Source organism: Typopeltis vanoorti, chromosome 26 (assembly GCF_054136105.1).
Source record: "Typopeltis vanoorti isolate ZY-2024b chromosome 26, IOZ_Tvanoo_1.0, whole genome shotgun sequence".
Taxonomy (NCBI): domain Eukaryota; kingdom Metazoa; phylum Arthropoda; class Arachnida; order Uropygi; family Thelyphonidae; genus Typopeltis; species Typopeltis vanoorti.
In genome coordinates, this window is record NC_143574.1 from 3,150,059 (window position 1) to 3,163,814 (window position 13,756).

General features: G+C 33.9%; 1 protein-coding gene across 1 annotated transcript in view; it reads right to left on the reverse strand.

The window, feature by feature from the left end:
- The window catches only part of LOC150092272 (CAP-Gly domain-containing linker protein 4-like), a 136,822-nt gene that overhangs the window by 70,129 nt on the left and 52,937 nt on the right, over nucleotides 1-13,756 (reverse strand). The window contains exons 3-4 of the mRNA XM_090415076.1: nucleotides 5,220-5,475; nucleotides 22-165 (exon numbers count right to left, since the gene is read on the reverse strand). Coding sequence (XP_090271202.1) covers nucleotides 22-165; nucleotides 5,220-5,475 — 400 coding nt within the window. The remainder of the gene's footprint in view (nucleotides 1-21; nucleotides 166-5,219; nucleotides 5,476-13,756) is intronic.

Sequence of the window (13,756 nt, forward strand, 5' to 3'; positions counted from 1 at the left end):
ATAATGATATTTCATATTCACCCAGTGGTTTTCTTCCTACACTGTCTTTCAACGAAACATTTGCTCCATATTCTATAAGAAGTTTGGCTGCCTCAACACAAAGGTTTGTGGCTGCAATGTGAAGTGGCGATCCTCCATCAAATTCTCGGCACCGACTATCAATATCTTGAAAAGAAAAGAAATTTACTGGTATATTGTGCATATAATACCTCAAACAAAAATGGCAAAATTTGTTTCGCAATAGTTAGTTACATCTAGTGTTTACATATCAATATGTCAATATAAGAATACTGGAGTTTTTTCTTATTTTCAGGGAGGGAGGGAGGGAAGGAGAGAGAGAGAGAGAGAGAGATAAAGAGGGAAAAGATTTTATTCAATTTGAGAATTTGTTAAGTAAAATTCTGAGTAGAACAACATCAGAGGATAAGCTGAGAATAACAAACTGCACAAATACCCCAAACAGCATTTGAAAACTACTTTTCTGATAGATTTGGAGCTGATAAGATGTTTTCTAGAGTATTTTAAAGTCTAAAGACAATGTTAAGCTGTAGCAGATGCCTCTTAAGCATGCAGGTAGATTGAAATAACTGCTGTAACTATTATTTCAATCTATGTGGATGGATACAAGTAACTGTTATAGCAGTACACTGAAATAATTGTTTCAGCAGTTCTTAGAATTGTGGCCTTTATCAGATACCTTTAGAAGAGTAAGAGCAACAATATTTTGCTTTTTCACTCCACCCAAAATTTAGTACAAATTTTTCAAGCATTCATGAAGATTGCCCTCTCAGATCTGCTGGACTCATGCATTCTGTGCTTTTAGAATGATTTATTTACTCTCCAAATATAAATTCACATATCAAAACTGCTAAAGAAAGTTAAGAAGTTAAACAAAAACTCAGGTTAAAAACTTTCAAATGTGATTTTTTTCTTGAGTGAAGTCATATTCAAGTCACCTTGTATTTTGAGACAAGGTAAAACTTGACTGTATATCAATTTCTTTTCCTTGCTCCAAAGACTGTTAGACAATTCTGTTACTTTGCAGAAATATTAAATTTTTACTGAAAATTCATTCTGAGTTGTTTTTGTTAAGCTCTCAAAGCAGCTCTAATTAACTAATTAAACTGATGCAAATTAGAAAAATTTTTTACATCTCTGCAAATACATCAGAGGATATTACAGAGAACTTACATGGAGACCTGTGGTTCATCTTAGCAAGAAGTTATGCTTCAGAAAATAAATCGCTCCACAATAGGAAAAATAGAAAAACAGGCCTTGCCATAATATGTTTTGAAAAAATTAAAATATTTATTATGTGGTCAGATGTAAAAATCAGATCCAATCACAAGCCGGTATCTTTTCAGAACAACTTTAAAGATAAGTCAGAACAGATGGGCAATGGCATTTCAAGAGTTTAAGGTTAAGATTTCTTACCTGCTTAAACAAAATGTTGAAGTAAACTACCTCAGGCTGCAAGATTATAAAACTCATATCCACATGTTTATTCAGAAATCCTTTACGTGTAAGGAAAGTCTTCAGATGCATTTTCAGATGGGGTTGACTAGTAACTTGAAAAGTAGTACTTTTAAAGCAACATCAGATCTCAAATAAGCAAAGTGGTAATCTCACACTTTGAAATTAAAGTACAGCCTAAATCACTTGTATAAAAGAGCCTTGCAACAGTGGGATGCAAATCCACAGCCAGTTCACTTAACAAAACAATATCCATTTGGTGATGCTAATCAACAGTTGATTTTATATGAAACAATCCTCCTGTCCTTTGAACTGTTCAATTATAACTCATGTTCAGTGAACTCTCATAGTAAACTTGCTCACTAGGTTAACAATCCACTACCTGTATGCACACACTGTTATTTCTGATTATCAAAAAAAAAAAAAGTTTCATAGTGGCAACAGTGTGGCGAATTATTCAGGGATCAGATATTGTACATACAAAAAGGACTTTGGCATTAATAAAAGTTTTAATATTAATCTGTTATTTGATAATGTCTTTTATTCCCCACAGAGAGTAGGCAAGGCTTGAATACTTTTAACTTTTAGAGATTGAGGGTCAGTCAATCTCCACCATTAGCCAATCAGAGGTAGCTGGCCCAAGATTATCACTAATTTTAAATGGCATCTGGTGAAGAGAGGCAGACAAGTGTCACTATCTAGAGCTTATGGGACAAAAAAAAAAAACAGGGTTTACAGAAGGAAAAAAACTTTGTCTGTCAGAGATTGGCTAACTTGAGAAATGGTCAAAGAAATGGTTAGAAAAAGCTCCTCTAGTCAGTAACTTCAACTAAACTCAGGATATTTTAGCACTATAGACAAAACACCATTTCCACAGAGCTACATTTCTTTTTACTGATTATAATAGTTAATATTTTAAGCATAGGATTCCAATCTAAGTTAGCTAACTTAAGCAAAGCCTACTCACCATTTATCATGCAATAAACAGCATTATTTCAGAAATAATATAAAAGAGAATTATAAATTATAAAAGAGAGGCATATATTTAAGTCAATTTCAGTAATTTATCTCTGTTAACTTCTAGAAAAAGTCTGTATCTGATTGTCCTTCATTAGAGTAACAAGAGAATTCAAAAATTATAGCTTTAAAACTGTCTTATATATTTTAAAATAAGTTTTAGAATTGACCACCTGTAAGCATTTATGCACATAAAGATCTCATTTATTATTCTTGCCAGATGTGTATTTTTAAATTACAAAGATTTAGTGGTTAACTAATAAGATTAATGAATTTGTATTAAACTCTGAAACAAAACGACCCTTTATTTGAGTAATGAGAAAGAGTACAATAGGAAAACCAAGCCCATAGCTTGGTTTTCCGATTTGCATCAACTCATCAGTTGATGCATCCATGTGATTGGTATATATGGAATCATTTTGAGATACGTTGTCACGTCACTGTACACTAATGAGTTACAGCTTGTAAGTAATTTAAAATATTTAAATTTCGATTGCCTGTCTTGCTTTTTTCTTATTTCACCATGCAGCACAGCACTGACATTAACATATTTGGATGGTCCTATTACCAGAATGACATTCAGCAGATGCATTTAAATAAACTTAAAGCGATTTACTTATCTTTTTTATGTAATTTTATTATAGAATACTATGTTGTTATATATATTCTGGATACTAATTTCTACCTATATGAGGGTTGTTTGAAAAGTTTGGTAAATTTCCAATGGATGGCGACACAATTCATTCATTCATATCAGTGTCGGCACATATCGTCTTTTTCATGATCCCTGGCAAACTTGAACCACATATGATATGTAGTTCTCGTTTGGCAAACATTTAAAATTACTGTGTTCGCATTTTTCATAAAAATGGAGAAAAATGAGTTCCGTGCAGTGATAAAACACTTTTATTTGATGAAGTGAACTGCCACACAGATCAAACCTTAGTTAGATGCAGTTCATGAGGACTCTGCACCAGCATTAAAGACTATTTATTTTGGGATAAATGTGGTCGTAAGTCCATTGAAGATGAAGCATGCTCCGGATGCCCGACTGAGATCACTACGAAGGAAATGATTGACAAAATCCATGGTATTGTTACAGAAGACTGCCAAGTGAAAGTGCATGAGATTGTAGGTATCTCAACTGAATGGATGTATAATATCCTGCACGAAAAATTGCACATGAAAAAGCTGTGATGGGTGCTGCAATTGTTGACTGTTGATCAAAAAACACATGTGAAAAGACATTCAACACAGTGTTTGGTGATGTTTAATTGCAATTCTCAGGATATTTTGCATCGATTTATGACTGTAGACAAAACTAGGATTCACCACTACACACCCGAGTCCAAGTAGCAGTCAAAACAGTGGACAATGCCCGGTGAAAGAGCACCAAAAAAAGCGAAGACCGTTTTGTCAGCTGGGAAGGCGATGGCTACTGTTTTTTGAGATTCCGAAGGAATTATCATGATAGACTATTTGGAAAAGGGTAAGACAATAACAGGAGTCTATTATGAGTCATTGTTGGAACGTTTAAAAGAAGAACTGAAGGAAAAAACAGCCAAGATTGGTGCACAAAACAGTGCTCTTTCATGAAGACAATGCACCATTCCACACATTGGTAAAATTGCACGAATTGAGGTTCAAATTGGTTCACATCCACCGTATTCTCCAGACTTGGTCCTGTGTGACTTCTTGTTCCCAAACTTAAAAATCTGGCCCGATGGGGAAAAAATTTTCTTTGAACGAGGCTGTGATCAAGACCGTCAATGACTATTTTGCACAATTTGAGAAATCCTACTTTTTAGATGGGATGAAAAAATTGGAAACTCACTGGACCAAATGTGTAGACCTCGATGGAGACTGTTGAGAAATAAAGGCGATTTTTATCAAAAAAATGTGTTTACCTTATTTTTTTTTAAGAAGCTTTTCAAACAACCCTCGTATTATTACTTTATGAAAATTAGTTTTTTGTCATATTGTCTATTATTGCCAGATTTCTTTTTCTAAACTTTTCCATCTGCACTTCTATTTCTTGATGACCGGATAGCTCAAATCCCAACTCATGAACTGTATCATATATTAAGCCTCATCAATCAATGCTCAGAGTAACAAAAGTAAAAGCATACATATTTTGCATGCACAAAATAGCTAGGTGCCAGGAAGGGGGAAGCAGGGCGACATTTTATATATTAAAAATCATAAAAAAGACTCTTCAAGATGAACTAAGTTTCTTCATACATCCAATTTTGCTGTTACCTCCTTTAGAACTATATCACTGTCAATGGACCTCAAACATGAATTACCCATAAAATTGACAATTTCTTAAATGAAATATAGTGGACTTACTTGGTGTACTATTATGACATTATGGCGGGTGTACAGTTATGGGACATAAGCATCCCCTAAAAAATGATGGCAAATATGTTCTCTCTTAATTATCTCAGTGGATTATTTTTGTGAAAGGGTATGTGGGTTCCCACCAGACCAAAACACTTGACAAAACTGATAAAATATTTTATATCAAATAAAATGTTTTTATTAATAAACAAATCACGTTTTATTTTATAAACTGAATATAATTCATTACTGATATAGAAAAAAAAAGACAAAAATATAAATTACATTACCAGTCAAAAATATGAAAAAAAAAAAATCATCACGATATTCCTGAATCTGATCTTATATAATACTAAACTAAATGGCTATCAAATACTTAAATGTTTTACCTGCTCCCTTGCTTGCCTTTAACAGCAACTCAAGAACTGGTGCCACATCAAAATAAGCTGCATAGTGAATGGCAGCCATGTCAGTCCAACGACACCGTAGGTGAACATCAGCTCCCTTGTCAAGTAACAATCCAACAGTACGTGTGGCAGTACTGACATTGCCTACACCACTGGCACCTGCTTTGCATGTATAATGCAGCAAAGTCATGTCTGTTAATCCATCACGGTCATTAATGTTAGCACCTCTCCTTAGCACCTAAAATGAAAAAAAAAAAAAATTCTAACTCTTCTAACGAAATAATTTTTGAGGTAGTGGGAAGTAGAATACCATAAAGATATAGTACGCCCACAGATTCAAAACCCTTCGACACTTCTGCACATGTCAACAGGAGGAGAATCCATTCCGATAATAGGGTAATCAGTCCGTATTGTGGGACGAGTTGTTTATTATTACACGTCGGAAAATTAACTTCTCTTTTATGATCATTGTAGTTAACTATATTGCTTGCATAACAGTTAGAAAATTTTACCTAAAAAGCAGGTGATTTCATGTGTTGACAACCAATTCGTACGTCCTTCATTTCTTTCTTCCCTTCAGCATGAATCGACTATTCTTGGCAAGATGCCAAGCAGAGATCTACAAACTGTGGGCGAACTATAACTGCATTTTTGCAACTTGCAAATAGTATTTAGTATACATCAACAATCACAAACTTTCATTAAGATGCATAAAGAGCAAAAAATATATTCTGACAATATTTATATAACTTTATTAATGCATTCCTTACACACTGGATCACAACATAATCCACTTTCTATCCATTTACTGTCTGAAACTTTATAATGATTTCGGACAATGGATTGCAACAAAGACCAAATGCCTTATGTGCAATCTAAGTAATAGCAATCCTTTCTTTTAAAGGATTGTAGATTTTAGACATGAATGTAGATTTTAGTTATATTAAACTAAAGTTTTTATTCAAACACGGTAGTTGTCTCCATAATTTTCAAAAATGCACAAGTAGTAGCAAAGTCCAATTTTTTTATTTTATCTCAAATCCATTTGATAAATATATGCTATAGTTTAATTTATCAAAAAAGAAGAAAGAAGGCAATTTAGAAAAAATTAATAAAATGACATTTGAAATGATGTCTAAAGTAGAACTGCGTGTTAAGCAGCAGTGGACTGGCAACCAAAACAGGCCTGGGAAATTTCTTGAGAACAGCCCGCAAACCTGCTATTTTATATTATAAAAACTTTTAATTGCTTCTGTGCAGAAAATTCATTAAGAACATCCTCATTATTCATTTTATTTTTCCTCCCCCCCCTCACCTAAATAAAATGAACATGATTAACATATTACAACCAGTCTTTAAAAAACTTGTCAGGACTAAACAGCCTTACTTATCTCCTTCGGGAATTAAAAGCACAGGTGAGAAGATTATTATATCTCTTTATTAAGCCTTTGATATGGCTTAATTTGAACTATTCTGCACATATCTGGTCACCTGGGTTTCTTAGGGATGTAAAGAGGATTTAAGTTGGGTGAACAAGATGATGGAATGCTCTTTAGGAGGATACTAAATATCTGCAAATTAGAGCAATTAATTGACAGGCAGAAAACAGAGGATATGCTAGAGGCATATAAGTTACTTAAAGGGTTTTATGGGGAATGATATAGACATGAATTTTCAGTACATGACTGTGTGGAAAGAACCAGTCATAGAAAATGAATAAGTTACAGACATAAGAACTATATTTTTTTGCTATGATAGGAATGGACTACCACAGTCAGTTGTGAGTGCTTTGTTGGTAAATGAGTTCAAAATGAAGATATAGCAAATGTTAGTTAGAGCCTGGTAAAAAGTTTAGGCCTCCATCAGCAAGTCGACAGACTCCATGGAAGTACTGATGTAATAATTTAAGTGCCTCCATAGTGCAATTGGAAGAACGACGGTATTTTGCACCCTTCGATTAGAAAAGGCATAAGTTTGATTATCGTCGTGACAGGAGGAATCTTTATATGGACATTTTCAATTGTAGGTGAGTTAGCCAATCTCATACGGAGATGTTAGCAAGGTTTTTCCCTCCTGGAAACTCAGTAATCTACACATGTAATTTACAGACAAAAAATACTAGTTGTGGTGGTGGGCAGTAGATGGCACTGATGTAGATGATTGGTAGTAGAGGTTCAGTGTAGTGGTGAAGACAAGAGTTGTACAGTAAGTGTCCTCCTGCAATGAGTCTTCAGACTCCTTGGAGGCATCACGAATAATAATATCTTTATTTATTTTATTAAGACTTTTTCGCATGACATTAACATGCATGATTTAAGGTGTGATTGCATAAGACAATTTCTCAATCTCTTTAGAATGTATTTTAGTTTTCAGAAAGACACTGCTCACAGGATACTTGGGTTGAAATGCATAGGTTAAAAGAAATGTGCTTTCATGCCAATGTGTGCAAATTAAATTTAGTTAAAACCTGATAACAGCATGACAGTTTCACTGTTGTCATCATCCACTGACAGCCAACGTTTCCACAGCACAGTAAAAGTTGAACTGAAATTGCTCCATTTTCTTCCAAAATCTGCTCTGCTTTTAAAATTCATTTTATATAATTATTGCTAAATATATTCTCACCATTATTTGATTTTGTTGCAAATTTTGTGATTCGTTGGCACAGGTATTTAGTGTGATTTACATTGAATCAATTAATTACTAAAAAATTATCTGAATTGTGCACAAAACGCTAGAAAGAACAAAATTTTTACATTTCGGTATTATATTGTTAACCAATGTTAACATACACTATTTTATCAAAAGTGATTTTTTTCTCCCCCCCCCCCTTTCTTTTTGTAATTTAATATCCAATTAAAATTGGGTTGCCTTGAATGAAAAACATACATAACTTATCTTTATTATGGGCATTAGAAATACTGTAATCAGTTTTTTATTCATTATTTCAGGTTCTTCTGAAAGTAAAGGACAACAGTACATCAGAAACAAAATCATTAATAGCAAAATATCCAGAATTCAGTGGCAATTCTTCAGGTTTGTACACAGAAATATCAGAACATTGTGAAGTTCATAGGATTACCTGATTAATATAGGAAGGATACTCTACATTTCTATTTATCAGTAATGCTGATGATGCTGACACAGAACTTTGTGGTGATGATAAACATTTGTAAATCAAATGATTGCGTTTCTTCAGATTGCAAGGAACCTAACAATATGTACATTAACATTTGCATCCAATAACCATGATGGCAACAGGGAAGACTGGTTGATTACATTTACAACTGAAGTTTGTCTGTAAAAATGTATCTAATTTCTTATATTCTTGTGATTGTAAAAGCACCCCCCCCCTTTTTTTTTTTAACTTCTCCTAATCATCTTGCACTTTACTTTTTTGGAATATTTATGAGTATATTATGAAATAATAACACTATATAATATCATAAAACTGGCATATAAAAAGCAATTTTTAGCAGTCCACAAATGCATATGATTACTCAAAGTAAATAAAAGAACATCGACAATAACCCACAATAGAGATCTGAATAGTGGGGAATACAACGTCATTCTTTCCTTCCCATTCACCTCTATTCAAGCATGTTCAGTTATTATAGTATTTCACTACATTTCAGAAACATTTTTATTTATGACCATCTTTTCTGAATAAAAATGGCACAAATGAGTTAAAAGAAAACACCAGCAGATATTCCAGCCAATTTGCATGATGGCCTACAGGGAAATTCTTGGTAGACTGCCAAGCCAGTAAGCTCCTGCTTACAGGAAAGATGATAGCCAGTTGAGTGAGGGCAATACCCATGAAAATCACAAAAGGAAAGGCATAAGAAGAAAACAGAATGTCTATGAGAAAATGATTAAACATAATGTTTATGAATAAGGGACATCTTGAAGATGATTTCCTCTCTCAGTTAGTTTTGACCTTTAGCGAGGTCTCTTCGGTGTGAGCGTATCAGTGCTTTTTTTTCTGGAAAAAAAGGTGCTAGTACACACCATGAAGATGTTATTACAGCAACTTCCACACTTTTAACATATCCTCTGATATACCTTCGTTGTCTCTAGATCGCTTCTTGCTTTTGGCATCAACTGCTGAATGACGACCTCGCAGCAGCCATGAGTCCACATATCTGCTAGGATTGAACTGAGTGAGAGGAGGTCCTACTATCCTGATGAACATCAGTGCAGTTGTCTGTACAAGCAGAGATGACCTAGATGAAGTTACTAGAAGATTCATCTGAGAGAAACCCCTTTCACATTCACTGGAAGATATTGCAATTGTGCCCAAAGTGTGCTTCAGAGGAAGTAGTATGTCCGGGACTTTATTTTCTTGAAGATATTCATGGAAACTACGAACACGGCTTCTCTTTCATTTAAGCAAAATTTGGGTGCTAACTTTTTAATTTCAGCTTCACCAAATGTCATGCTTCCCAGGATTTTCTGGCCAATACTTGGAATCTAAAATCTTAGCACATTCAGGCAAATCAGCATCATCTCCTTCAAGCAGACGCTTTCCAACAGCTTTTTTCAGACTTTTATAGAAAGCAGATGACCTTAATGCAAGACTGTGTCTTTCATTTTTGTGGAGCTCAATCCCTTTGAACTTCATGTTCTTCTGACTTTGAAGAGAAATACTGCAGTACAGACCAGGATTTTCAATTCTTTCTTCAAAAAGTTGAAGTGTATTCTTTATTTTCCTGTCTGCTTTGTATAAGTCAATATTTCTCTCTTGTAAATCTAGACTTAGTTCACTAAGTTCTTGGAGAGCATCACACATAAGGCCCAAATCAAGAACAAATTTGCATCACGTTATTTTTCTTAAAAGGTCCTCATAAAGAAAGCAATCTGTTTTGCTACTTCTGCTGTCTTCTTTTGCCTCCAGAAAGTGATGGACAAGGGTTTCAAAGTCTTGCCACACTGCAGAAACAGTGCAAAAGCTAGATCAAGCGAGTGCTTAAAATTCTGTCTATTTTTAAGAAGTTGAAGTTCTAGAGTCGCTGCACATTCCTGTAGTTCCCTAGCTTTGAAGATGAAATAAATTTACAGGAATTTAATGGCCTAGACATAGGATATATTCTTCATTCTGCAAATATCTTGCATTAACATTCTTAGGTGAAGCATGATAAGTCAGATAAAGTTTGTCCATGAAACTCTTAAGGCGACTCCTGCCACAAACAGACAATTCAAGGCAATGGCTAGCACAACGCCAGAAAATAACACTAGGAAACTTCTCTTGCATTAGTCTCCTTACACCATTACACACACCAAACAACATGGCTGCACCATCACAAGTCACAGACAATAAATACTCCTTTAAGTAATCTTCAGATAATCCTAAACACTCAAGATGACTAATTAAAGAGTTCAGAATTCCTCTAGCAGTTACATCTGATAATTCAATCAAATCTAGGAAAAGACTCACAGGAGCCGAAAGTTCAAGAAGAACTACATGAATAGCAATCAATGTTGTGTTACTCACAGTTGTCGATTCATTCAATAAGTAATGATATTTTGTTCTTGGAGTTCACTATATTGTCTATTAATGTTTTTCTCATTTCATTTGCGATATGGCTCACAATGTTAATGCAAGATATTTGCAGAATGAAGAATATATCCTATGTCTAGGCCATTAAATTCCTGTAAATTTATTTCATCTTCAAAGTTGTTAAATGATTGATTTCTCCTCGCAACTTTGTAAGCGGTTCAAAACACTTTTCCTGTTACGTCTTTATTATGAGACAAAAGTGTTTAGGAAAACTTTCTCTAATGTTTTGTTTTTTGCTTCAGATTTTATTTTTTTTGCACGCTTTGTGTGATGCACTCTCCATATGATCGTAAATCTTTTTTTCTTAATAACATTACTACTGTTTGTGAGATTCTTCAAAATGACTAATTTTACCATTTGCCCACTCTGCTGAAACTTTCGTTCCCATGTGTTTATCGATGGCAAGACTTCCAACATCACGACACACTTTACAGACCAACATTTTATTCTTGGCATACAGCCACTCGTTTCTCTCACAGAAGTCATTTTTATGCAAAAGTGGCCAACATTCGGGCCAATCATTATCAGAATCTGTTTTCCTTTTGACCATCTGAATCTTCGGTCTTGGTTTCGTGATCCTCTTCACCAAGTGTATTTTCGGTGCTAGTTTTCTGTTTTACAGGATCACAAGTAGATTCAACAATTTCTGCTTCTTCAGCCTTCCTTTTTGTACTCACTGGCATAAAATAACTATATATTTTACTCATTTTGAACAATGACTGCAATGATTTAACTTAGATTAATTCAAAACTCACGTGAACACCTGCCTGTTGCAGAGCGAATATAGAACTGATAAACTGATATTGGAAGCAATCGGAAGTGAACACAACTTCCTGTTTCCGGTTGCACATCAACCTATGAAACAGGAAAGCAGGGTACCAACTTATGAGTAATCAAAACTGAAAATTCAATTTGTGAACACAGTACCATCTACTGGAATATTTATAATACATTTTGCTGTCAATAAATCACAAAATTTTAAAACTGCAGTAACTCTGTTCTGGTTGGGCAGAATGTAATGAAATTTGTTAAAATGTACACTAGAATATGTCCACATGGTATAGTTTTTTTTTTTTTTGCTTCTGATAGCAATAATTCACACTGTTGGTAAAAATCCTGTAGCGAGTGGAATTTAATAAAATTTGGTACTAAAGATTGCTATAAAAATTTATATAATTTCAATTTTAGTTTTAATCAAACCATTCTGTATATGACAAAATGTCTGCAACGTAAAGACAAAACAGACTTACATCTAATAATACTCTTTGAACATCCTAAATTTGGTAACAAAATCAAGATAGTTCTCATGAAAATGACAGAATTGACAATGAAAAATGTAACTCTCAGAACCTGCTCGTTCAATGCATATTTACCTTCTCATTCTCACCTTCTAAGTCTTAGGTGTAACTGATTTAGAATAATTTTTTTTCTACTAACTAGACTGTTTTTAATGGCAACATAATCCAAAATGGAAATTCCTATCTTATTAGATTTTGGTATTTGATATCTACTATTAATCTTTTATGATGGCATATCAACAGGTAATATCTACAAAATTGATAACAGTAGGAAGATCTAATAATACTCTTTGAACATCCTAAATTTGGTAACAAAATCAAGATAGTTCTCATGAAAATGACAGAATTGACAATGAAAAATGTAACTCTCAGAACCTGCTCGTTCAATGCATATTTACCTTCTCATTCTCACCTTCTAAGTCTTAGGTGTAACTGATTTAGAATAATTTTTTTTCTACTAACTAGACTGTTTTTAATGGCAACATAATCCAAAATGGAAATTCCTATCTTATTAGATTTTGGTATTTGATATCTACTATTAATCTTTTATGATGGCATATCAACAGGTAATATCTACAAAATTGATAACAGTAGGAAGATCAAAACTTTTTTTTAACAAAAGTACCAACATCCAATAATACTCTTTGAACATCCTAAATTTGGTAGCAAAATCAAGGTAGTTCTCATGAAAATGACAGATTTGACAATCAAAAATGTAACTCTCAGAACCTGCTTGTTCGATGCATATTTAATAAATTTAGTTTAATCCTTTATCCAAGTGTAAGCAAACAAAGTTTGCGCCTGAAGTATCTTCAGGACTAAAGCAACTCATGGTAAAGGTGGACCAAGCTCTCATCACTCCTTGTCTTAATATCTCCCATAATGCAAAGCATATCTCCTTGCAGACATGTATAATGCTATGCATTAAGGGAAAGGCCACTACCAGACCGGTAGTGGCCCTTCCTTATTGACCTTTATTGAGGTCTCGTCAGTGGGAGCCAGACCCAGAAGTGGTGATACTAAGACAGAAGCAATGGAGAAGTCATATTTACCTATATGAGTTGCCAAAAGGTGTGCCACCTTATTATTAAATTACTCTGGATTTAGAGAAAGATAAGTTTTTCCCACTTAGACTATAATAAATTTAGTTTAATCCTTTATCCAAGTATAAACAAACAAAGTTTGCGCCTGAAGTATCTTCAGGACTGAGGCAACTCGTGGTAAAGGTGGACCAAGCTCTCATCAGTAAACTTTGTTTGCTTACATTTGGATAAAGGATTAAACGAAATTTATTATAGTCTAACCAAGTGGGAAAAACCTTCCAACATCTTTCTCTAGATGCATATTTACTCATATTCACACACTGCAGTGCAGTGATTTTCAATCTTAAGACTCACTACTGACTCTTTCTCTCGCTTTCTAAGTCTTAGGTGTAAGACTAGCTGATTTAGAATAATTTTTTTTTCTACTAACTAGATTGTTTTTAATGGAGCATCATCCTTTAAAATCCAAAAATGGAGCATCATCCAAAATGGAAATTCCTATCTTAGTAGATTTTGGTTTGATATCTACTATTAATCTTTTATGATGGCATATCAACAGGTAATATTTGCAAAATTGATAACAGTAAGAAGATCAAAATCAAAACTGTGATGCTTGGA